The 27,251-nt window shown below is 39.7% G+C and overlaps 1 protein-coding gene across 1 annotated transcript; it reads right to left on the bottom strand.

Annotated features, from left to right (window-relative positions):
* Positions 1–22,742: 22,742 nt before the first annotated feature.
* Positions 22,743–26,996, bottom strand: LOC107798854 (stearoyl-[acyl-carrier-protein] 9-desaturase 6, chloroplastic). The gene is made up of 2 exons (XM_016621886.2): positions 26,345–26,996; positions 22,743–23,482 (listed from the first exon to the last, which is right to left on the bottom strand). Exons 1-2 carry the CDS (start codon positions 26,909–26,911, stop codon positions 22,919–22,921), a joined length of 1,131 nt encoding a protein of 376 aa, XP_016477372.1. The 5' UTR covers positions 26,912–26,996; the 3' UTR covers positions 22,743–22,918.
* Positions 26,997–27,251: the final 255 nt, after the last annotated feature.

The raw sequence follows: 27,251 nt of genomic DNA, 5'->3' as shown, positions 1-27,251 counted from the left end.
TCCTCCAAAATCTAAATTGTCCGCTCTGACTGCCCGTCGGTCTGTGGATGGAAGGCTGTGCTGAGCTCTACACGGGTCCCCAACTCACTCTATACTGCTCTCCAGAAATGTGAAATAAACTGAGGGCCTCTATCTGATATAATAGAAATTGGCACACCGTGCAACCGAACTATCTCCTGAATATAAATCTGGGCCAACCTCTCTAAAATATACGTAGTCATAACTGGAATAAAATGTGCCGACTTGGTCAACCTGTCAACAATCACCCAAACTGCATCAAACTTCCTCAAAGTCCGCGGCAACCCAACTACAAAGTCCATAGTAATTCGTTCCCATTTCCACTCTAGTATAGTCATCTGCTGAAGTAGGCCACCTGGCCTCTGGTGCTCATATTTAACTTGCTAGCAATTTAGACACCCTAGCTACATACTCAACTATGTCCTTTTTCATTCGTCGCCGCCAATAATGCTGCCTCAAGTCACGATACATCTTAGTAGCATCTGGATGAATAGAATACCGAGAACTGTGTGCCTCCTCCAGGATCTTTTTCCTCAGTCCATCCACATTACGAACACATAGACGATCTTGGAGTCGCAAAACACCATCCGCTCCAATAGTAACTTCCTTGGCACCACCTCGTAGTACCATTTCTTGAAGAACCATCAAGTGTGGATCATCATACTGACGAGCCTTGATCTATTCAAATAGTGAAGAGTGAGCTACAACACATGCAAGAACTCTGCTGGGCTCTGAAATATCCAGCCTCACAAGTCTATTAGCCAAGGACTGAATATCTGAGGCTAATGGCCTTTCCTCTGCTGATATTGAAAGCCAAACTGCCCATACTCTCCGCCTTTCTGCTCAAGGCATCTGCAACCATATTTGCTTTGCCCAGATGATACAGGATAGTAATATCATAATATTTTAGTAACTTTAGCCATCTGCGCTGCCTCAAATTTAGGTCCCTCTGCTTGAACAAATGCTGCAAACTGCGATGATCAGTAAAAACTTCACAAGACACCCCATAAAGATAATGTCTCCAAATCTTAAGGGCGTGAACAATCACAGCTAACTCCAAATCATGTACCGGATAATTCTGCTCGTGGGGCTTCAACTGACGTGAAGCATATGCAATAACTCTCCCTTCCTACATTAATACATAACCCAAACCAACGCGTGAAGCGTTGCAATACACAGTATACATTCCCGAACCAGAAGGTAACACTAACACTGGTGCTATAGTCAATGATGTCTTGAGCTTCTGAAAGCTTGACTCACAATCATCAGAACATCGGAACTGAACACCCTTCTGGGTTAATTTGGTCAAAGGTGCTGCAATAGATGAAAAACCTTCCACGAATCGACGATAGTAACCTGCTAAACCCAGAAAACTCCTGATCTTAGTCGCCGAAGTGGGACGATGCCAATTCTGAACTGCCTCAATCTTTTTGGGATCAACTTTAATACCCTCGCCCGATACAATATGTCCCAAAAATGCTACAGACTCAAGCCAAAACTCACATTTAGAAAACTTAGCATATAGCTTTTGTTCCCGCAATGTCTGAAGCACTACTCTCATATGTTGCTCATACTCTTCCTTACTGCGCGAGTAGATCAAAATGTCATCAATGAAGACAATGAAAAATGAATCGATATATGGCCTGAATACCCTGTTCATCAGATCCATAAACGCTGTCAGGGCATTAGTTAAACCGAAAGACATTACTAGAAACACATAATGACCATATCTAGTACAGAAAGCAGTTTTTGGAACATCCGAATCTCGAATATTCAACTGATGATACCCCGACCTCAAGTCGATCTTAGAGAACACCCTAGCACCCTGCAACTGGTCAAATAGATCATCAATACACGGCAACGGGTACCTATTCTTAATAGTAACTTTGTTCAATTGGCGATAATCAATACACATTCGCTTGGTGCCATCTCTCTTCTTCATAAATAATACTGGTGCACCCCAAGGCGATACACCCGGTCTGACGAACCCTTTGGCTAGTAACTCCTCAAGCTAATCTTTCAACTCTTTCAATTCTTTCGGAGCCATGCGATACAGTGGAATAGATATAGGCTGAGTATCTGGAGCCAAGTCAATACAGAAATCAATATCACGATCAGGTGGCATACCTGGAAGATCTGAAGGAAATACATTGAAGAACTCCCGAACTATAGGTACTAAATCAATAGCCGGAGTCTCTGCAGTAGTATCCTGAACATAGGCTAGATAAGACAAACAACCCTTCTCAACCATGTGTTGAGCCTTTATAAAAGAAATAACCCGATTAAATGAACTAACCGACGAACCCTTCCACTCCAGCCTAGGAAAAGATGGAATAGCCAAGGTAACAGCTTTGGCATGACAATCTAGAATAGCACGATATGGAGATAATCAGTCCATACCCAAAATAATTTCAAAATCGGTCATCTCAAGTAATAAGAGATCTTCTCTAGTTTCATAACCACTGAATGTAATAATACAAGACTGGTATATCCGCTTCACAATAACAGAATCGCCTATATGAGTGGACACATAAACAGGAGTACTCAAGGACTCACGAGAAACACCCAGGAATGGAGCAAATAGAGATGACACGTATGAATACGTGGATCCTGGATCAAATAATACTGAGGCATCTTTGCCGCAAATAGAAATAATACCTGTAATTACAGCATCTAAGGCCTCTGCATCTGGTCTAGCTGGAAAAGCATAGAACCGAGCTGGAGCACCAACTGGTTGGCCTCCGCCTAGCTGACCTCCACTTCTAGGACGGCCCCTACCCACCTGTCTTCCACCTCTTGGTGGTCGTACTACTGGTGGAGCAACTGGTCCGGTAAGCATAGGTTGCTGACCCTGCTGCACTGGTCTACCCCAAAGCCTTGGGCAAAACCTCCGCATGTGACTAGGATCTCTGCACTCGTAACAACTCTTCGGTACAATGAGCTACTGACTAAGAGTCTGGCCCTGGGGACCTGAATACCCATTGGGAGGACCCTGAATAGTTGGTGGCCGGTAAGAACTCTCTGGTATAGCACTGAGATAAGGTCACACTGGAGCACCTCGAGGAGGTGGTGGTGCTCAAAATGGGGGTCTACTGGACTGCCCCCTCACGAACTGACCTCTGCCCCCAAACGGAGCACATCTGAACTCTCCGGAGTACGTGAACTGCTTATCTCTCATAATCTGCTCTCGGCTCCGCTGACGCACACCTTTAATCCTCCAGGCTATCTCCACAACTAGCTCAAAAGAAGTACCCATCTCAACATCTCGAGCCATAGTGGCCTGAATTCCAGTATGTAAACCGGTTACAAACCTCCGCACTCTCTCCGCCTCAGTAGGGAGTATCATAAGTGCATGGCGAGATAATTCAAAAAACCTCGCCTTATAATCGGTCACTGATATCTGACCCTGCTAGAGCTACTCAAACTGAAACCGCAACTCTTCCCTCTAGGAGGATGGAATATACCTATCCAGGAAGATACAGGTGAACCTGTCCCAAGTCATGGGAGGAGAATCTGCTGGTCTGCCAAGAACATAAGACTTCCACAATCTACGGGCTCTGCCCTCTAGCTGAAAAGTAGCAAAGTCTACCCTACGAGACTCTAATATCTTCATGTTGTATAGTCTATCCTTGCACCGACCAATGAAGTCCTGTGGATCCTCATGTCGCTCACCTCAAAGATAGGAGGATGTAGTCTACTCTATCTGTCCAATAGTTTCTGAGGATCAGCGGCTACAGCTGGCCTGGGCTCAGGTGTAGCTGCTTCCACTGGCTGGGCTCCACCCACGGGTAGTGCACCCTGGGTCTGATATACAGCAGCTTCCTGTCCATGAGCCTGCGCGGTAGGGGTCTGTGCTCCCCCGCCCTCCTGAGATGTGGCTAGGTCTGCCGGAAATAAACCGGCCTGAGTCATATTATCCATGAACCGCAATATACAACCCATGACATCCTGAAATCACGGTGCAAATGTGAAATCCACCGGAGCTGGCTCTGCCACAGGCACCTCACCCTGCTCTTCAATAATGGGATTCTCTGCTGGACCCTCTGGCAGCATAACTGGAACAGTCCTGGGACGTCCTCGCCCTCTACCACGGGCTGGAGCCCTCCCTCGGCCTCGGCCTCTAGCAACTGGGGGAGTAGCTCTTCCCTGGTCTGGAACCTCATTTGAGCATGTTCTCACCATCTGAGATAATAAGAGAAGGATATTTAGAACTACATCAATTGCATGATGGAATATGAAGAAAGGTACTTTCGTAACACCCTATAGCCTCTCGAAGATAAGTACAGACGTCTCCGTACCGATCCCCAAGACTATATTAGATTTGCTCATAACTTGTGAGACCTACGTGAACCTAGTGCTCTAATATCATGTTGGCACGACCCACTTTCACATATAGGTTATGATGGTGCCCAACACTACAGCTAGGCAAGCCAAGTTAATAAATTAAGAATATATTGATAAAATTTAAAACCAAGAAAAATAATAAAATCCAAACTCTACCAATGTGTGTGCCAAGACCTGGTGTCATGAGTGTATGAGCATCTAGTAGATTATACAAAATCTCAAATATTGTCTGAAATAAAATAGACAGAATGAAAAATACAAGGAGAGACACTAGTAGCTGCAAAACGGCTTAGAAAGATAGCTCACCACTATGCCCCTGGATAGTGTGGGTGTAAGACGATAGGTCCCCCACTAGTACTTACCTCAGTTCCTGCACAAAGAGTGCAGCAAGTGTAGTATGAGTACGTAAACAATGTGTACCCAGTAAGCATCAAGCCTAATCTCGAAGTGGTAGAGACGAGATGACCGACTTTGACACTTACTATGGGCCAATAATAATAATGAAAATACAACTCGAATATTTAAATCATCATGATTTACAGAATTTAAAATAATGTATTTAATCAGTGAAAATAATCAAATTCCTTCAAATGCAACAATCCTCAGTATATTAATTAAATTCCTTCAGTTCAAATAATTTCCAATTTATCAATTAAATATCATTTACAGGAATAATAATTAATTCCTTAACAAGCAAGAATAATAATTCATTAAATTCCAAAGATTTTCCAATTTATCAATTAGCTTCGCAAGCTGAGATAACTATTAAAGTATTGTATAATTATTATTATTAAGCATGATTTCTGCCGAGGACGTATGACCCGATCCAGAGTGCCGTGTACACTGCCGAGGGACGTGCAACGCAATCCATAGATGCATCTATCCTGCCGAGGCGTTCGGCCCGCTCCACAAGAAAGGAGGATATTTTCTTATGTGCCTTCGGAAGGAGAGTATATTTATTATAAGATAAATTCGGGAGGAAGAACAATTTCTTTAATCAATTAATTAATTTAACCAGAACATCAAGCATATGAGGTTTCTATCCTTTAATATCTTTATCTAACAATTCACAATATATTCATATATAGCAATTAATATTAATTTAATAAAGAATACAGTTTACACAAGTAATTTATGCTTTGAGTCCTAAACTACCCGGACTTTAGCATTAATAGTAGCTACGCACGGACTCTTGTCACCTCGTGTATACGTAGCCCCCTCAATTAGCAATAATTATTCAATTTAATCCCAATGGAGTAATTTCCACCTCACAAGATTAGACAAAAGACTTACATTGTCTCAAAGTCCACTTTCCGATTATCGTGTCGCGTACAATTCTCGATTCAATGCCGAAAAATCCGAAACTATCCAAAAGTTATATAAAATAATTAATATATGTTCAATAATTCGAAATTCATCTATTAAATAAATTTCTCTATCCAAAATGGTAAAACTCCTAAAATTCACCCCGGCCCCATGTGCCCGGATTCTAGAAATTTTCAAATGAAAACGTTACCCATAATCTCAAGAACTCAAATATATAATTTATATATAATTCCATAATAATTTTCGTGGTTAAAATCTCATTTTTAAAATAATCTAGGGTTGTCACCTAAACCCTTGATTACTAAGATTTACTAGTTATAATTTACTTATAATCTACATATTTAACTCAAGGGGTGTAGAATTAACTTATCTTCAAATTGCTAGTTGAAACCCCCCCTCTCAAAAGCTCCGAAATTGCCCAAATGTGGAGAGAAAACGGGCAAAAATGGTGAATTCCCGTTCTTTTAAGCTTTCTGCCAAACAGGTCTTTCGCATCTGCGGAGGTTGGAACGCACCTGCGGCTTTCGCACCTGCGAAAAATCCTCGTAGGTGCGAGTTTCACTCGCCTAGGCCAAGGTCGCTTCTGCGTACCCTTCCTCGCACCTGCGCGTTCGCAGGTAAGTAAAATCTCCGCATCTGCGGTCAATTGCCCCTTCCTTTTTCTGCTTCTGCGAAGAAATCTCGCATATGTGAGTACCGTGCCTGCGAGCTTCTGTCGCATCTGCGAATGTCGCACTTGCGACTGGCCAAGCGAGGTGCGATTCTGACAGTAGTTGGGAGCTTCAGTTTTGGCTCCCAACTTCCAACTTGGTCCGAGCCTCGTCTGATTGACACTCGGGGTCCCCGGACCCCACCCGAACATACCAACAGGTTTGAAATTATAAAAAGGACTCGCTCGAAATCTCGGAACGCGTAAAACAACATCAAATCTAAGAATCATACCCTAAACCAAATTGATTCAAACTTAAAAATTTCAAGTTCTTCAAATTATTTCCATTGCGCCGAAATATACTTAAACTACTCGTAATGACACGAAATTTTGCATGCAAGTCTTAAATCACTATACAGAATTATTCCCAAACTCGGAATTCCAAACGGACTTAAATTACTCAAAATCCTACTCCAAACCAAATTTAAAGAAGTTTAAACCTTCAAATAGTTGATTTTTACTATTAAGTGTCAAAACGCTCCCGGGTTATCCAAAACCCGATTCGGACAAACGCCCCAAGTCCAAAATCATCATACAAACCTATTGGAACCGCCAAATCCCGATTCCGAGGTCGTTTTCTCAAAATGTTGACCGAAGTCAAACTTGGCCTTTTAAGGCTAACTTAAGGAACCAAGTGTTCTGATTTCAACCCAAACGCTTCCAAATCCCAAACCAACCATCCCCGCAAGTCAAAAATCTCTAAAAGCACATACGAGAAATTTTATTGTAGGGAACGAGGTTCTAAAAGTTAAAATGACTGATTGGGTCATTACAACGAGTATGCAGATATTAGCACTCAAATATTCAACAAATTCTTTGAATAAAACTGCTCGAAACAAAGCTAAACAAGCCCATCTTTTCATCATCTTCTATTAAAGAAAAGAAACTGCATTACAAGTGTTTGGAAGGTTACCTAAAAAGCATAAATACAGCAGTAACAGTGCCAGAAATTCGGTAATAGAGGGAATAGGAATAGCAATGAAAACAACAGTAGGAAAGGCAGTGGACTCAACAGTGATAAGCAGCCCAGAATTCTTAGTAAAAAGGTGATTTTTCAAAGGAAAAAATAAGTTCAGAACAAACTTCAAGACTCACCCCTGAGGCTTACAATTTCAGCTTAATAAAGGAAGCTTCAACTAAAAATTTTCTCGCAATTCTCTCCTTTTTTTTTCTTAGTGAGTAGATATTTTTCTTTTTTTCTTTTTGCTCTAAAGATGTATGTTCTTATATATGAGAAACAACCAGGCATTGTATGATTAAAAATCAGTCTATTTTGACAGATCTTTCCACAAGATTTGCTCTAAAATTTAAAGGGCAAGACTTTCTAGTTCAATCTTGTCCAAAAGAGAGTATTTCAACCAAAACTTTCTCTTAACTATTCAAAGAAAGACGTTTGTTAAAAAACTATCCAAAAGTTTATATTTTCTTCCCAAACAAATGACTTTTGAGTTTTGTACTCAAAAAGTCTTGAAGCAGTAAATAAAAAACCAAACAAGTACCCTATACTATCAAGTATTCTTTCACTACCTCATTTTTATCAATACAAAACTATTCTACTACTTCAACAAGTGCAAAAACAGAAAATTTAGCATTTCAAACATCAAAAACTAATGCTAAAATAATTAATAAGAGACAAAATAAATTCTTAAAAATAAAAAAATTAAATAAAAAATCAGCCATGAAATAAAAAAGAATAAGATTTTTACCATTTCACAATTCAAGTGGCCGAAACAATGGTGGTATGCCAACCGAGGGTATTCGGGGAGGTCGCCGGATTTTCGGGGTGGAATTGATATCAATAGGTAGGTCTTGGGGAGCTTTATCGGTTGATGTAGGTATTGTGGGGGTGGGGGTGCACGGAACATCAACAATTTGGGCAAAAAGGTGGCAGCAATGTTTCTTTGATCTACTATTCGTGGATTTTGAGGGCGGGTTTTAAGGATTTGGTTTGGAGATATGGAAAGAGGAGGTTGTGGAGATCACTGATCTCGTCTAATTTCACTCCTCAATTCGTGGTTATAAAATGGTCGATGCAATAATAATACCCAACAAAGGTCGGGGTGGAATTTCGCAGGGAGATATAGATATGGGAGTTAGTAGTATATATCGTAGCGTGTGATTTTGTATATCTAAATTTGCACTTCCACCAAATTGGGTTGTTTTAAAGTCTAATTTTAACTATGAAGGCAATTTAAAAAATAAAACTAGAAGATTATTTTTATTGTTTTTCAAATATTGTAAAAGCCTAGGGCTATGACCTTCACCTAAGTGATTGCCTAATGGGTTATAAACTTAAAGCTTATATTATTGGTCGGGGTGTATTATATCCATCAACACTCAAGTACCCACTCAATACCTCTCGGGTTGCCCAATTTGGCATTTTCATGTCTAAATGGGTATTGAACAAAACGGTTGATAAACAACTCAAGTTGGGTTTTACTATTTCTAGGTTCAACCCTTTAATTGGGATTATCAATCACTCGATTGACCCAATTTCTTATTAGCCAATTTTTCCTAGACTAAATCTTTCTTTCTCAAGTAGAGACCAAGTCAAATAGACATGAACTAATATTTGCAACCATTAATTCATCAAATAAAAGCAAGAACAAGGCTAAATAATAAACACTCAACCATAAACAAGCAATAAATTAAACACCCATTACGTTTACACACTAGGGTTGGGTCACAACCCTAGTGTAAATCTAGCTACTCATGCTCAAAATGGAAGAAATAGAAGAATAAATGCAGATTAAACTCATATTGCTAAATTAAGTTGATAAACTCTATGTTGAAATAGCTCAAAATATGAAAAACTACTAAAAGAAGCAAAGAAAAATAGCTACTGAAATTGCTGATGTCAAAAGTTGACATAAAAAAGTGAAACTCTTCTATTTATACAGGGCTAGAACTTTCAGACAAAAAATACCCTTTCAGAGGTTCTGTGACCGCACAATTCCATGTGCGGTCTGCACTTTTCTTTAGCTTGACGAGATTGAAAATCTGCGGCCGCATAATTCTGAACTGTGGTCGCACTGCACTCTTTCTGCGGTCCGCACAATTGTAAGTGATGCCACATCTTGCTCTTTTGCGGTTCACACACTTCTAATTGTGGCCGCTCATCTCTTCTTCTGCGGCCGCACAATAATTGTGCGGTCTGCACTTTTGGTAGACTTGAAATGCAGGTTCTCTGAACTTTGCTCTTGACCTAGCTTCTGGGGCAGCACAATTCATCTCCGCACTGCACTTTGCACCATTCTCTTATGGAAATCCTTTCATCACCTGTGGCCGCAGATGATATTCTGTGGTCCACATTTCTGAGCTTTTGTGACTGTTTTTGTCCTTGAGTTCAGATTACTCCTTCTTGAGTTGGATTTCATCTTTGGAGCTCATCTTCCAATATTCCTGCAATTAAGCACATTTTCTCAGTTTTCGAGAACACAATTAAGCGTTTTTGGACTAAAATGAAAGCTAAAAGGCGCTAATAAGTAGTCAAAATCCCCACTGATCAACTCCCCCAAACTTAAGCTTTTGCTTGTCCTAAAGAAAATAAAGCAGTTCCCTCCTCCACAAATTAAAAGCCATTCAAGCTAAACAAAGGTGAGTCATTCACATATCAAGGGACCAACAATTACCCACACCACTTATGAATTATCAACAAGGCAACAAGTTAAACTTTTAAGCACAAATAGTTCTAATGTGGCACTTGAGCATCAAGAGTTGACTTTTATTCATCAAGCAAGCTCGCTCTTCCATGTAGGTCATTGTGGATCTCAAACTCCTCCTCCTCTACTCTGTGTTTTCCTATCTCACTTAAGAATATAACACTCAATCTAAAGATTTGTGAAAGGTTCGCTCATCTCTCTCAAAAGAATGTCGCAAGTACGACTTTAAGTACCATGGGCTTGAACCTCATGTAAATCACCACTAATGTAAGCTCACCTAGCTTGAAATCACGTAGGGCTTTTTCGGAATGCAATGGGTGCTTTTGGACTAAGGCTGGATATGCTATGATAGAACGGGTTCATCTTTCCTTAAGCACTCTATTTTCTTTTATTGGCTCATGCTTTGCCAACTCTTTGAGAAATTTTCCTTTCCTTAGGGGAACTAGAGAGACTTAACATCACTCTTTCTTGGTCATTATATTTATTTTCTCCTTCTTTGATTTCTCCATGCTTTGCATCATTACTTTTCTTTGAATCCTTTCAACTCTTCAACTTATTCACTTTCTTTTGCATTTTTCTTTTTGTTCTTTCTTTTTCTTGCCTTTACTTCTCTTTATTTCTTTTCTCTTTTGTGCCTTGATACCTTTTTCAAACTCCTCGTCTCTCTCCCAAACTTACGTGTTTAGCCAATTGTTTCACAAGAGTATTAAGGAAAGCTCGGGAGCCAAGAAAGGGTCACGATAAAACTGGTAAAGGCTTGTAATATAGTTATCAAATGAGAAAGGTTTTAGGCTCAAATGGGTTGACTAGGGATAACAACATTGGTGGGCACTAGAAAATTTCAAGCGGATCAAGGAGAGCCTACAATTACTTCTCAAGCCAAGCCAAACTTCAAATTTTGCCTAGAAATATATTCGGGGCAAGTTCTAGACAATTCACATGGGTACTTGGACTTGCAAAAACAACATCTCACCTCTCACACAGTTGGATTGTTAAAGAGGATATAGTTGAGGGCCCATAACGACCATATTCAAGATTGAAAATCGCTATGGTTCGACTAAACCACCCGATGATTGCCTAAGTCAACACAAGAGTCAAAAGGTCACTAACTAGAGCTATTTATTTCCAAAAACCTTATTTTTAGCCATAAGGATGTAGTTAAGTGTGTTGGTACCAAGTGAAACATGTTTGACTCTTCGAGCATGACTCAATTAGGTCTTTTTATTCATTATTACTACTATTATTACCTAAACACCAAAAACATACTAAATCCCTTAAGAAGGTTGTCACGCCATCCATCGTTGGGAAGAGTAACCTGGTTCACACAAAAACTACTTTTGGAAAGAACCGTGGTATTAAGAAAACCAAGGGCTTATTATCTACTAAAACATAAAAATAAGCTATTAAAGCAAAAGGAAGACAAACATAAAGATAAAGAAGCTAATAAAGAGAAAAACTATGAAAAGTAAAACGAATATACATAATGAGGGATAAGAGAGAATATATACATAATGAGAAAGAAGAAGAAAATAGTAATAAGTTAATTATAGGCCAAATGTCTCATAGTTATCAAAATCAGAATCATCAAAATGTCAAAGAAACTCTACCCCCTGAATAAAAATAAGCATTGTCCCCAATGCTTAACAAAATAAGAGTATAAGAAGGGTGAGAGTGAAGAAAACTCCCTATGGCTCTGTGGCCATCTATGTGTCCCCAGTAGTGGCACCGACCTCAGTCTCCAATTGGATCTCATTATCCTCAAGTACGGGAGTGTCTGGGTTGGTGAACATCTGATGTACTGCCTCGACAGTGTCAGCAGCAAGGTCTGGCTCCTCAGACTGGCCAGCTGCTGCAGTAGGTACTGTGGGATCTAGGCCTAGGTGGTGTGGGTCAATAAGCATGTCAAATGGAATATCTCCTGCTGCTGCAAGCTTCGTAACCTGGCTCTGCAGCTCTTCTACTGGCTTCTTAGAGGCTTGTCGCTTTCTCATTTTCTTCACCTTTTTACCCAAATCCTCTATTACGGACCCATGTTGTACAGAGTGGCCATGATAGTGTTCTGATAATCAATGATCTTCTTCAGGGTTTCTTCAACTGTGGGGTGAATCTTGAGCACCGGCATAGATGACTGCGCTGCAACATGACCGGATATGTCAGATAGCTTTGCAGTAGAAGTCTGCATCCAGATATTGAGGCTCGCTAAACTCTGGGAGACACGCAACGCCGATAGCGGAGCAGAAGGAATAAGCACCGACTTCAAAGCCGAGGTGGGAGGCACTGAGGCTGAAGGTGGAGGCATGGCAACTACACTAGAAGATGGCTCTACTGAAGTGGAAAGCATATATGTTGACTCTGCAGCTACCACCAAAGGCTAATCATACTGACATACGGTAGTAGTCGGCCGATACTTTCTTTGCCCGAACCTTCGTGTCAAAATCTTTGGGATCTACTCGTGCATACGTAAAGTACTCTGTGAGGGTGTAGAGATACGGGTAGGAAGTATTAGCCTACCTGGCGACCACTGACATGTTGGCCGACATCATGACACCTACATTGATCGGGTACCCGGCCATAATAGAGGTGACTAAAACTGCCCGTGGAATAGAAAAGTTTGTCTCATTCTGGCACGGGTCTAGTCTGCTGCATACGAAGGTCCTCCATCCCTTCGCCTCAAAATTTAGGGTGTTCCGCTGAATAGGAACCTCTGCAGTGATCCATGGTAGTGGTGGCCCCGGGGCTGCAAGAAGCTCAGCTTGCCATGGGCAAGCTGTATCACTCATCGCCAGCTTCTCCAAGTATTGTACCAGCTCAATGTCCTCAAACCTCAAGTAGGAGTTCAGTGTGTGCTGGTCGAACCGCACCTTCAGATTTCTCACTTTTGTAACTTTGGTCCCTTTCTTAATATGTGCCACATTGGCATAGAACTCTCAGACCAAATATTCCTTGGGATCCATAATTGACTAGGTGAACCACATCCACCCCTTCCTCTCTCGGAACTGTCTGTCCACGGCTGGATTATACTTGTCAAGATCTTGAAGTAGGAACTTTCGCTCGAGAGTGAGCAATCTCACCGGCCACCAGCCACGGAAGCTGGTAAAGGCAGCTAGACTCATAAAATGATCCTCCCAGACCTCTTTCTTCTTCGACCTCTCAAGGCCGGCAACTATAGTATCACCCCCTCGGCCATCATCTGGAATATCATCAGCAGCAGTTGTTAGTGCCTCAGGGACAGGTGTAGCAGAGGGATCTGAAGCCTAACTTACACTCTACGATCCCTCGGAAGTGCTATGTGAGGAGGAAGGCTCGTATTGGAGTTGATACCTTCCTAGTGGTTGCTATGGCTATGATTAAACAACAGGATGCTCTTGCACTGAGTCGCCCTCCGATGCTTCCCGAGGTGGGGCATATGAACTAGATTTGGAGGGATTGGCTGTCTTCCTCGGCCTGCTATAGATTTCTTGGTGATTATCTTTTGCAGGGCAAGGGGTAAAGTGCTTTGCTTCTGCCTCTGGAAGGTTTACCCCATCCCTTTGAAGTGTCACCGCGGCCACGAGATCTAACCAATTTTTGTAACAAGCAACATCAGAAGTCAGTTGTAATTTAATTGCACATAGACAACATATCACATTGTGGAACATGAGTTCAGGGTGGGGAAGTGCGGTCCACACAATCGCAAGTGCGGCCGCAAACTGGGTTGTACGGACCGCACAATTTGGACTTGCGGCATCAGAGAGAGAAATGCGGTCCGCACAATTTTTGAATGCGACCACAAAATTGAAGTGTGGTACGCACATTTCTTATTGCGTCCGCACATTAGATTTTCCAAAAGTGCCAACTCTCTGATGACAGAGATTGGCCTGATCTGCGGACGCACACACTTTTCTGCGGCTGCGGTGGAATTTCTGCGGTCCGCACAATTTCAAGTGCGACCTCAGAATGTACTTGACCAAGGACCCTAGATCTCAACTTTGTGGGCCGCACAATTTCTTGTGCGACTGCAGATTTCTAAACCAACGCTATCAGACTTCTAGGGTTTTCAAGTTTTTACACAAATTCAACATGGTATTAACAATTAAGGAAGCAAATCAATTTACCCAGTCCCCAAAAAGCAATTAGTAGTTAACCCAACATAGATTAACCCCTACATGGTAGTAAAATTGAAATCTATTGATAAATGGCCTAAAACTACATAACAAATTATAAATTAAACTAAAAGTTAAAAAATTCTATGAGAAATTATCCATACCAGATATGAAGGAGTGCAATTAAATGATCACAGATGTGGATGTAGTGGGGCAGATGATTGAACAGATGATTTCCATGTTTTAGAATTTAGAGTGCTAGGAGAGGGAAAAACTTTGTACAGTTGCCTTAGGCTACAATTTGTACTTGCAGGCAGACTTGGGAAACAAAAGAGGAGTGCGACCGCACAATTCCTTCTACGGTCCGCACTCTATTACCGGGAGGCTCAAAAGCCTTTGTTGATCTGCGGTCCACAAAATTTGTGGTGCGATCGCAGATTTTGACTACGGACCGCATAATTCGAGGTGCAGCTGCAGATTGGCCATTTCTATGATAGACCAAACTTCAGAGAGACCCACACAAGAATTGTGCGACCCGCACAAGAATTGTGCGACCGCAGTTTCCTTCTTCTATAGCATTCAAAATTGTGTGGTCCGTACTTTTTCCACACTTGGCCAATTTTCTGAGAACAGTTCCTGTAAAGCACACTTTTTCCTATGACACACTTCACATCCAGTTAGCACAAAAATAACACATATCTACGAAAGAAGAAAGTAAAAAGAAAAAGGAAACATGGGTTGCCTCCCAAGAAGCGCCTGATTTAATGTCACGGTACAATGCAGATTACCATCACTTCAAATGAATAACTGCCACCACGTGGGCATCACCAGCTTTTCCCAAATAATTCTTCACCTGGTGACCATTGACTTGGAATACCTCATCATTTTTGTTCTTCAAGTCCAATGCACCAAAAGGTGTCACACCTACGATTTCAAAGGGACCACTCCATTTGGATTTCAACTTTCTGGAAAACATCTTCAACCGTGAGTTGAACAACAAAACAAAATCACCCACCTTGAACTCCTTGTTTTGGATATATTTGTCATGAAGGTCCTTCATCCTCTCTTTGTACATGGACGAACTTGCATATGCATGGTACCGGAACTCATCCAATTCATTCAAATGTGCAACCCGCAAGTTAGAGATGGCATTCCAATCAAGATTCAACTTCTTTAAAGCCCACATGGCTTTGTGCTCAAGTTCCACCAGAAGATGACAAGCTTTGCCAAATACCAACTGGTATGGAGACATTCCGATAGGAGTTTTGTAGGAGTCTTATAAGCCCATAGTGCATCATCAAGCTTATTTGACCAATCCATCCGATTAGCATTCACTGTTTTGGACAATATCCTCTTTATCTCCCGGTTGGAGACTTCCACTTGACCGCTAGCCTGAGGATGATAGGGAGTTGTAACTTTATGAGTGACACCATACTTGCTAAGCAAAGTGTCAAATTCCTTGTTGCAAAAATGCGACCCCCCATCACTTATGATCTCCCGCGGAGTACCAAATCTTGTGAAAATATTCATCTTCAAGAATGCCACCACACTCATCGCTTCATTGTTGGGTAGAACAATGACCTCAACCCATTTAGACACATAATCAACTGCGACCAAGATGTAGGTATTTCCACAAGAAATCACAAAAGGACCCATGAAGTTAATACCCCACATATCAAAGATATCAATCTCCAAAATGGTAGTGAGAGGCATTTCATTCTTCTTCGAGATTCCATCGGCCCGTTGGCATTCATCACATCATTTCACCATATCAGTTGCATCTTTGTAGAGAGTGGGCCAATAGAAACCACAACTTAGTACTTTGGAAGACGTTCTTGCTCCGCCATGGTGACCACCATAAGGCGAAGAATAACATGCTTCAAAAATAACATTTTTCTCTTCATTCGGTACACATGTTCTAATTACCCCATCTGTGCAAATCCGGAAGAGGTAAGGCTCATCCTAATAATAGTCTTGACAATCCCGTTTGAGCTTCTTCCTTTGGTTTGAAGAGAACTCATCCGGGATGATTCCACATATAAGGAAGTTTGCTACATAAGCGAATCATGGAACCTCCTTCATTGAAATAGCCAAGAGTTGCTCATCGGGGAAGGAGTCATTGATTTCAAGGCCATTATGTGGCCTCCCCTCCTCTTCTAAATGAGACAAGTGGTCCACCACTTGATTTTTACTCCCTTTTCGATCTTGGATGTCAATATCAAACTCTTGCAACAATAGCACTCATCTCATCAACCTAGATTTTGAATCTTTCTTCCTCATAAGATAGCGAAGCACCACATGATCTGTATGAACAATAACCTTTGCACCCATCAAGTATGGGCGGAACTTTTCAATTGCAAACACAATGGCAAGAAGATTTTTTTCAGTAACGATGTAATTGACTTGGGCATCGTTCATGGTCTTACTAGCATAGTAGACCGGATGAAAGATCTTGTTGATACGTTTCCCCAAAACTGCTCCAACCGCTACATCACTAGCATCGGACATGAGCTCAAAAGAAATACTCCAATTGGGAGCGGTGATAATGGGAGTAGTTGTCAACTTGAACTTTAGCAATTCAAATGCCCTCATGCAATCGTCATTGAAGTGAAATTTAGCATCTTACTCTAAAATCTTGCACAGAGGGTTCACCACTTTGGAAATTTCCTTTATGAAGCGTCGATAGAACCCCGCGTGACCCAATAAAGTTTTCACGCCTTTCACTGAAGTTTGAGGTAGAATTTTATAAATCACCTCTATCTTTGCCTTGTCGACCTCTATGCCATTCTTTGAAATTTTGTGGCCAAGGATAATGCCTTCCTCGACCATGAAATGGCATTTCTCCCAATTTAGCACCAAGTTCGTTTCTTCACACCATGCCAACACTTTATCCAAATTTGCCAAACAATCATCAATGGAATCCCCGACTACCAAAAATTCATCCATGAAGTCTTCAAGGTAGACTCTACCATATCCGTAAAGATCTCCATCATACACAATTGAAAATTTGTCAGTGCATTGCATAAACCAAATGGCATCCGCTTGAAAGAAAAAGTGTCATAGGGACAAGTGAAAGTTGTTTTCTCTTGATCTTTTGGGGCAATAAGGATTTAATTATAGCCCGAATATCCTTCTAGAAATCAATAGAAAGCTCGACTGGCCAACCTATCAAGCATTTGGTCAAGGAAAGGGAGTGGAAAATGGTCTATCCTTGTGACTTTGTTTAGCTTCCGATAGTCTATACACACTCTCCACCCGGTCACTGTTCTTGTGGGAATCAATTCGTTCTTGTCATTGGTGACCATTGTTATGCCTCCTTTTTCGGGACACATTGCACCGGAGAAGTCCAAGAACTGTTGAAAATAAGGTAGACCACCCCGGCATCCAACCATTTGATAATCTTCTTTTTCACCATGTCTTGCATGGCTTCATTGAGTCTCCTTTGATGTTCAATGAAGGGTTTGGCATCTTCCTCCAATTTAATCTTGTGCATGCAAAATGCGGGGCTTATTCCCTGAATATCCGCCAAAGTACACCCAATAGCTTCCTTCCTCTTGTGGAGCACCGCCAATATGGAGTCAATCGGCACATCAGTTAAACAAGAGGAAAGAATAACCGGTAAAGTAGAACAGAGGCCAAGGAATTCATACCTGAGATGTGGGGGCTATGACTTCAACTCCAAGATCGGCGGCTCTTCAATTGAAGGCTTTGTAGGAGGAGTTTTCATATTCTCAAGATCCAAGGAAAGTTTCCAGGGTACATAGTTGTATGACCCCATTCCTTGCAAAGAATTAACATATTCCATGAAGCCATCCATCTCTTCATCATCAAAATTTAGCAAGACGGTCTCCAACATATCACCCACATCAATCGTGGCACTTGTATCATCAATAATCACATCGATCACCAAGTCCATGAAACAACACACTTTATTGATATTAGGTTGCCTCATAGATTTGCACACGTGGAACACCACCTTCTCATCACCTACCCGAAAAGTGAGTTTTCTGGCTTCCATATCAATAAGAGCCTTCCCCGTGTCAATGAAAGGTCTACCAAGAATAATCGGCACCTCATAGTCCACTTTACAATCAAGAATAACAAAATCCACCGGGAGAATGAACTTCTCCACACGAACCAATACATCTTCAATCACCCTCAATGGTCTCTTCATTGTACGATCTGTCATTTGTAGTCTCATGGATGTGGGTCTTTGTTGCCCAATTTCCAAAGTCTTGAAAACCGAATAGGGAATCAAATTGATACTTTCCCCAAGATCACAAAGAGATTTTGCAAATTCGGCACTTCCAATGGTACAAGGGACTGTGAAAGCACTGGGATCTTCCAATTTATGAGCCATCGAATGCACACTTGCACTTACTTGGTGAGTGACTTTGATGGTTTCAAAATTCATTGACCGATTTTTGTCACCAAATCCTTCATAAACTTTGCATATCCGGGAATTTACTCTAAGGCTTCAACTAATGGAACATTTATTGAGAGACTCTTCATCACATCAATGAACTTTTTTAATTGATTCTCGCCATTTTTATTGGCAAGCCTTTGAGGATATGAAGGAGGTGGCTTAGGAAATGGTGCCTTAGCTTTTTGCACTACCAGTTCCTGTATATCAATCACATGATCCCTAGATGGGTTCACTTCCTCTTGAGTCTCTTCCACCGTGTCATCAATATCAATCCGCACTTCATCCACAAGTTTCCTTTGATTTGAGGTGGTTGCATTCCCACCTCTTCCACTTCTTGTAGTAACAGCCATGGCATGCCCCGTATTATTTCCACCCTTTGGGTTCACCACTGTGTCTCTTGGTAGTGCCCTCTTAGGACGAGAATTCAAAGTTTGAGAAATTTGCCCATTTGCACCTTTATGTTACGGATCAATGTATTGTGTAAAGAAAGTTGGGCATCAGAATCAGCATTCTTCTCCATCATTTGCTTGAACATGTTCTCAATACGGCCCATTTCATTGTTGGAAGAACTAGGACCATGGGAAGGATAAGGAGGTGGGTTGCTTGATTGATGATACATCGAGGGACTTTGAAAACCGACCCCCAATTTCCTTGATTGTTATTCCACCCGCCTTGATTGTTTCTACCCCAATTGCCTTGGTTATTATTGTTTTGCCAATTTCCTTGATTATTGCTTCCACTCTAATTGCTTTGATTATTTCCACCACTCCAATTACCTTGGTTGTTAGAATTCCAATTGCCTTGATTATTTTGAGGTCTCCATTGTTGTTGGCTAGGGCATTGGTAGTTGTATATTTGCCCTTAAAAGTTGTTCACATATTGGACCTCCTCTTCTTGGTCATTGTAAGAGTCATCTTGTACAAAATTGTCCACTCTTTGTTGCATTTGTGGACTTATTGCTCTTTGTTTATTCACCATCATACATACTCCCTCCATTGCATTGATTTGACTCGGGGTTTGCACTTGTTGAAGTTGAGCCTTTGCCAATTGGTACATGGTGGTAGTCAACTCGGCTATGTCTTGTCCATGATCATGCAACTCTTTGTGAAGAAGAATCACATTGGGATCACCTTGTGGAACATTGTCTCTAGATTGCCACGCAAATGAAGTATCCGCCATCTCATCCATAATCTCACACACCTCCGCATAAAGTGTAGTCATGAAGTTCCCACCGGCAAGTTGATTCACTACACATTGGTTGGTTGTATTGATCCCCCGATAGAAAGTTTGTTGAATCATGTTCTCCGTCATATCATTGTTGGGACACTCTTTCACCATTGCTCTATATCTTTCCCATATCTCATGTAGTAGTTCATTGAACTCTTGCTTGAATGCTAGAATTTCATCCTGAAGAATAGCCATCTGCCCGGGAGAGAAGTACTTGGAAATAATTGTTTTCACTAGTTCATCCCACGTATGAATGGAATGAATTGGAAAACGTTCCAACCAATATAAAGCTTTCCCTCGTAGAGATAAGGGAAAAAGACTTAGTCTCAAAGCATCCTCGGAGATATTAGTTTGTTTGCTCCCCCAAAACATATCTACGAACCCCTTCAAGTGTTTATATGCATTTTAACCCAGTACACTGATGAAGAACCCCCATTGCTCTAGCAAAGTAAGTATCACATTAGTTATTTGGAAGTTGCCCGCCCAAATACACGGAGGTACTATAACACTTGCATACCCTTCATTCGGCAACACCCGATGTGGAGCTGCTCGTGATGGAGGTGGGAGTGGAGCGGGAACATTGTCTTGAGGCGCTCGGCCTCGTCTATTGGCTTGAGGTTCAAGAGAGACCTCATCCATTTGATCATCCTCAACGTCCACATCCCCCAAAGCTACGTTTCCAAGATCATTGTTTGCCATGATTACACCTACAATACTCAACACGTTAGCAACAAGGAAGGAAAATAAGATATTGCCAAAAACATACCTAAATATATAGCTAACACAGTTTTTTAACTCTCCAGCAACGACACCAAAAATTAATCTCGTCCAATTTCACTCCTCAATTCGAGGTTATGAAACGGTCGATGCAATAATAATGCCCAACAAAGGCCGGGATCGAATTTCGCAGGGAGCTATAGATATGGGAGTTAGTAGTATATATCGTGGCGTGTGATTTTGTATATCTAAATTTGCACTTCCATAGAATTGGGTTGTTTTAAAGTCTAATTTAAACTATGAAAGCAATTTAAAAAATAAAACTAGAAGATTATTTTTGTTGTTTTTAAAATGTTGTAAAGGCCTAGGGCTATGACCTTCACCTAAGTGCTTGCCTAATGGGTTATAAACTTTAAAGCTTGTTTAATTGGCCGGGGTGTATTATAGCTATCAACACTCAAGTACCCACTCAATACCTCTCGGTCAGAGAGTGATTTTGCCCAATTTAGCTTTCTCAAGTGCAAATGGGTATTGAACAAAATGGTTGATAAAAAGCTCAAGTTAGGTTTTACTATTTCTAGGTTCAACCCTTTAATTGGGATTATCAATCTCTCGATTGACCCAATTTCTTCTTAGCAAAGTTTTCCTAGACTAAGTCTCTCTTTCTCAAGTAGAGACCAAGTCAAATAGGCATGAACTAATATTTGCAACCATTAATTCCACAAATAAAATCAAGAACAAGGCTAAATAATAAACATCCAACTATAAACAAGCAAAAAAATTAAACACCCATTAAGTTTACACACTAGGGTTGTGTTACAACTCTAGTCAAAATCTAGCTACTCATGCTCAAAATGGAAGAAATAGAAGAATAAATGCTGATAAACTCATATTGCTAAATTAAATTGATAAACTCTATGTTGAAATAGCTCAAATATGAAAAACTACTAAAGAAGCAAAGAAAAATGGCTACTAAAATTGCTGATGTCAAAAGTTAACCTAAAAAAGTAAAACTCTTCTAATTATACAGGGCTGGAATTTTCGGATAAAAATGCCCTTTCAGAGGTTCTGCGGCCGCACAATTTCATGTGCGGTCCGCACTTTTCTTCAGCTTGACAGGATTGGAAATCTGTGACCGCATAATTCTGAACTGCGGTCGCACAACACTCTTTCTGCGGTCCGTACAATTGTATGTGCAGCCGCATCTTGCTCTTCTGCGGTCCGCACACTTCTAATTGCGGCCACAAAACTCTTCTTCTATGGTCGCACAATAATTGTGCGGTCCGCACTTTTGGTAGACTTGAAATGCAGGTTCTCTGAACTTTTCTCCTGACCTAGCTTCCGCGGCCGCACAATTCATGTGCGTACCGCACTTTGCACCATTCTCTAATGAAAATTCCTTTATCACCTGCGGCCGCAGATGATATTTTGCGGTCCGCACTTATGAGCTTTTGTGACTGTTTTTGTCCTTAAGTTCAGATTACTCCTTCTTGAGTTGGATTTCATCTTGGGAGCTCATCTTCCAATATTCCTGCAATTAAGCACATTTCATCAATTTTTGGGAGCACAATTAAGCGCTTTTGGACTAAAACGAAAGCTAAAAGATAATAAGTAGATAAAATCCCCACTTAGCAATTACATGGTGAAAATTTGGGGGTGTTCGGAGGTGGGCCGCTGCAATTGGGAGATTTTCGGCGGCGGCAGAGAGGCGGAGATAGACAGAGAGAGAGAGAGAGAGAGAGAGAGAGAGAGAGAGAGAGAGAGAGAGAGAGAGAAGAGAGAGGAAGAAGAAAAGAATTATGGGGGAAATGGGGGCAAAATTTTAGCATTTCTAAGTCTTAAATACCTAGTTGGGAGATTGATTGTGTACCATTGGATGAGGGAGAGATGAATGGATGAGATTTAATCTTGATTCACTTAATGAAACGACATGTGAAACTATGCCGTTTTGGACCAAGTCTTGGCCAGCCATTTTGGATTGGGTATGGCCGAATTGGGCTCAAAATTTGGGCCAGTTTTTGCTTAATTTTAATTAGAATACACTAGCCCAATCCCTTGTCTCTCTAATGAAATTATTGTCTTATTTAGTCTTAAAATAAATATACAAGTAAAAAGAAAATCCTTTAGAGATGCAAACTAAAATATACAAATAAAAAGTAAAAATATTTTAGTACTTTTTAATTAAACCTACATAAAAATGCGCAAATAAATTCAAAGAAAAATAACTAAAATAGCCAAAATCATCCAAAAGTTATTATTATTATTATTATTATTTTGGAAAAACCTTGCAAAAATTAGGCATTCACAACACATTCTTACCATTACCATTTTCCAATTCCATTTCTAGGCATAGCTTTAATGCTTGGTTGTGTGGCTAATCTTGTACATTTTTCACAAATGAACTCTCTTATATGCTCACTTCCTTGTTGAAAATCCAGCTAAACTTCACTTGACGCAGGTCCAACTTCTTAGCTCTCTCGTCGGCTCTCTCTTGCAACCTTTTTATCTTAGGTGGTAATCCACACACAAAGTCTTGCTCACGTTTTGCCTCATCCTTAATTCCTTCAAGCTTTTCCAATGCCCATCGATCGATCAAAAACTCCAATATATCTGCATAATCATGACTTGTATACACTCCTAACCTTTGAGCCACAGCAGCAAAGTGCTCGAATAGATCTGGATCACACCCATCGTACATTAGGTGGGCAGGCATCGTAATCCTCCTTCTCATCATATTAGCAATGGCTAGCATGGAGTCATTTGGGTCCAATTCCAGCAATTTCTCAACCATCTTGACGTAGGCGTTTTCGTGTCGCTTTTCGTCCGCTGCTATTGTTCCACATATGCGTGCTAATATTGGGTCGGCACCCTTGGCTAGACGAGCAGTATTGCCATGTGACACGAATGTGGCTCTTTCTTGGAATGATGTGTACACAAAGCCTAAGTAGGGGTTGTTCTCTGTTCCTACATCCTATATATAAAGTCAAGGATTTAACTTCACTTGATAAAGGATTTAAGCTAGCTACATATATAGATAATGCAAATTCTTTTTTACACGATGGATATAATTTATCCTATTTAACATGTTAATTATTATTTTTCTCAGGTTAACAAATACTGAGAAATTTATCATAGAAATTTACATATAATAACTTTACAAGTGATAATTGTGTAAATTGCACTGTTAGTACATAAACTTTAAACTCTTTTGAGGAGTAAATTTGCATGCAATCACTAATGAACACTCCTTCGTGAGAATATAGTTACCAGGAACATCAAAACTTGATCTACAACGCAATATCCCCTTTTAGCTGAAGTTCATTTCCAAATTAAAGTATTTTCATTCTTTAGCAAACTTATTCGATAAAAACCTTGAGAGGTGAAGTTGAATTAAGAATTTGAAACTTGTGATCTTAAATATGTCAAAATATTTATGTGATTATAAAAGTTTTTCATTAAAGAAAACATGAAAAGTTTTATCAGAAAGACCAATTTTGCCTCTTTATTTCCCTTCAATATGATTTATTTGTTGTTTTTAAAATTTAAATGAAAAGTATTTTTTAGAAGCTTGGTTGTTAAATTCGTTTATTTCCATTCTTATAATTTTCCACGGAATTAGGTTTAAGGGAAGAGTAATTATTTTTTGAAAAAAGTAATAATTAATTTAGATAAAAATTTAATTACCGTAATTTAATTTGCAAAAATACCTAAATTAAAAACTCGTGTTAAAAAAGAAACTAAAATTATTACCAAGAAATTTTATTGCATAATCTATACTATATTAAAAGTACGAAGGCCCTTAGCGAAATGTCGTTCGCTTTTTACCGTTTAAAAATAGATATCACACTAGAAAAAATAGTCATTTAATTATTCTTCAAGCTAATATTTAGGAATTTAAAATTAAATAATATCTATTACTTATTATACCTTTTCTTATTTGAATTAAGCAAGAGCTCCTTATATTTAGGACTTCAAATTATTAAAGTCTTATTTTATCTGAACTTTAAAATTAAAGTATAATTAAATAACACCAAATATTTATATGTTTTACCTTATATATGAATTTTATACTATTGAACGTTTTTTAGCTCAAAAGAAATTGTACAATCATGCTAAATTTTAGGTGAAAATTATGACGTAAACAAATCAGTAATTAACCTATAAATGCTATGAGTATTCTATGTGAGATTGGTCCATTGGCTATTAATTTATTCTTCGATCAATAATTTACTTAGATATAAATATTAATATAGATTTTAAAACTTAATTAGACAAAAAATTACGAAAATATTTAATAATAACAAGAGAAAGAGAGAGAGAAAAGTGATGGACAAGAGTCATTTAACTCTATGACAAACATAGAGTGCAAAAGTTCTGACTTTTTATCATTTGACAAAAGAATTTTTGTGGAATTATATATAGTTATAATTAAATATTTATTTTATTCCTATGAGCTAGTATTAATAATTTAAATCCTCAATAAATAAATTATTTCTATTAGTGACTAAAAAAGATAATTAGGTATTTGAATTTACCTTTTTTCTCAGGATTTGAATTAACTAAGTAGAAAGATCATCTAATTTTATTCATTTCTAAATTCATCATATAGGTAAAATTATTTTTCAAGTTTACACAAATCTTACAATACATAAATTATTTTTCCCAGAAAGAGAATCTCCTTATATGGTACACCACACAAAAGAGAAAAGGAAAAGGTCCCAACTTTGGCACTTATTCATTCTCTAGCTTCTCCATATTTATCTTATTCACAACTGAATTATTAGATGACCATATTTATCAACATTGCAAACGTTTCATGGCTAAGCCTTATAGTTCTTTGTCATGTCTAATCATCTCAATTTTCACCTTATTGCAATTGCTATTTCCTAGGCAAGAAGTTAAAATAACACCACCTCCATTGCCAATTCTTCCATTACCAAGTTACGCTCAACTAAAATGGCAGCAAAGAGAACTCATTATGTTCTTTCATTTTGGTGTCAACACGTTCGCGGATAGGGAATGGGACACCGGACATGAAAATCCTGCTATTTTTAAATACACTGATCATTCAGTCATAAGAAGTCCTTGGAAGAATGGTAAAGGTGATGTGGTTCATGAGTTTGTCAATGCGGCCAAGGCTGAATGAAGAAGTGCCAGTGGGGGTCCTTTCCCTTTATGAATAAGAGTCAGTGGGGACCTTTTCCTTTTCTCCTTTTGTGTGGTGTACCATATAAGGACATTTGTTTTATGCTTAGCCTCTACTTTTTATATTCCCTGAACATGTTTCACTGAACATAAAATTTATAAAATTTAAAGAAAAATTAAAGATTTTTAAAATTTATGGTCATAAACCAGTCAAAAAAGGACCCAAAGTATTTGTGTGATTATAAAAACTTCTCATTAAGGGTAGAATTATAAATTTAAACTAAATTGTTACCAAATTTAAAAAGGGGTCCTTCTTTTAAGAACGGACCAAAAAGGAAATAGGTTTGACATAAACTGGAATATATGGATTACTAAATACACTCAATATTTGTCATATTCAAGAGCTTCGATATTAAAATTTTATTTTTAAGGGCATATATTTTATTTTATATGCATCTTACAGTTACACGCCCATCGCGCTAGTCATATATAAAATCACCACCCCTTTTGTTAGAGTATTTAAGTACCATATACACCAAAATGCATGTCTTTTTAAGAGTATAATTTAATCGAGTATTAGAGGTAATTACTTACCGTTTTTAATTAGCTATCTAAACCCATAAATTGTTTAGCCGCATTAATGCACATATCTTATACTCTTTGTACGTAGTGAAATAAGAACACTTACCATCCCGGATCCAATCAAATGATGCACAGTTCTTTCGATCATCTTCATGTCAACACGACCAGAAAGGTATAAATATGTCCGTAGCAGATCTCCATGCCTATTCTCCTCAGCAGTCCAGCCCCGACTCCACATAGCCCAAGGAGATGAACTGGATGCAGTGTCATCACGAACCCCATCAAGAGTATTAATCCAGGTCAGATAAGTTGGCAAAGCTTCTTCCGTTATCATATCTCCCACTAGCACTACAAGGTAATCGTCTGAAAGTTCACAAGTCCGTTGCCTCAGGGCCCGAATTTCGTCGACGAATTCATCCGACGGCTGAGATGGGTTCGGAAGGAGATCATTGGGCTGCCAGGAATTTTCAACGGGCTTGAGGAAAGGGAGAACGCTTTGGGTCACCCAAGGCTCTAATGACTTGAACACTTCTAACTTTTCTGCTGGCATTGAGTGGGTAATCATTTGGCGGTGTAAGGCCACGGCGGAGGGAAGAGGTAAACGGCGGACAAGGTGGTGGCGCGGCCGCCACGGACTGCATGAAAGGGGGTGGGAGAGGGCCTTGGCTTGCATGACTGGGGAAATGTGGATTAGCCTATTTTACAAGATTAGAAATACTGTTGTGAGAGTTTAGAGTTGGCCAATAATTTATACGTGGGGGATTTAGGAGCATGTCCTACCGACAAGTTACATGTTTGTTTTCTTGTAAGGTATAGCTACAACTACAAGTCCTCCCTGACCAAATGTTTGCTTTTGATAGTTTGGTGCGCTGTCTCGTGTCTGTCATTTTGGATAAGCATATTGGATTACATCAATTATCCATTGTGTTAAGGGTTAACATATAGTGTAATCTTCTACCTTGTCTCCTTTCTATTTCCTTGATTTGGCCAGAGTCTTGAAGGAAAAATATTCA

This window comes from Nicotiana tabacum, chromosome 12 (assembly GCF_000715075.1).
Source record: "Nicotiana tabacum cultivar K326 chromosome 12, ASM71507v2, whole genome shotgun sequence".
NCBI classification, from domain to species: Eukaryota; Viridiplantae; Streptophyta; class Magnoliopsida; order Solanales; family Solanaceae; genus Nicotiana; species Nicotiana tabacum.
This window is presented reverse-complemented; position numbering and strand designations above follow the sequence as displayed.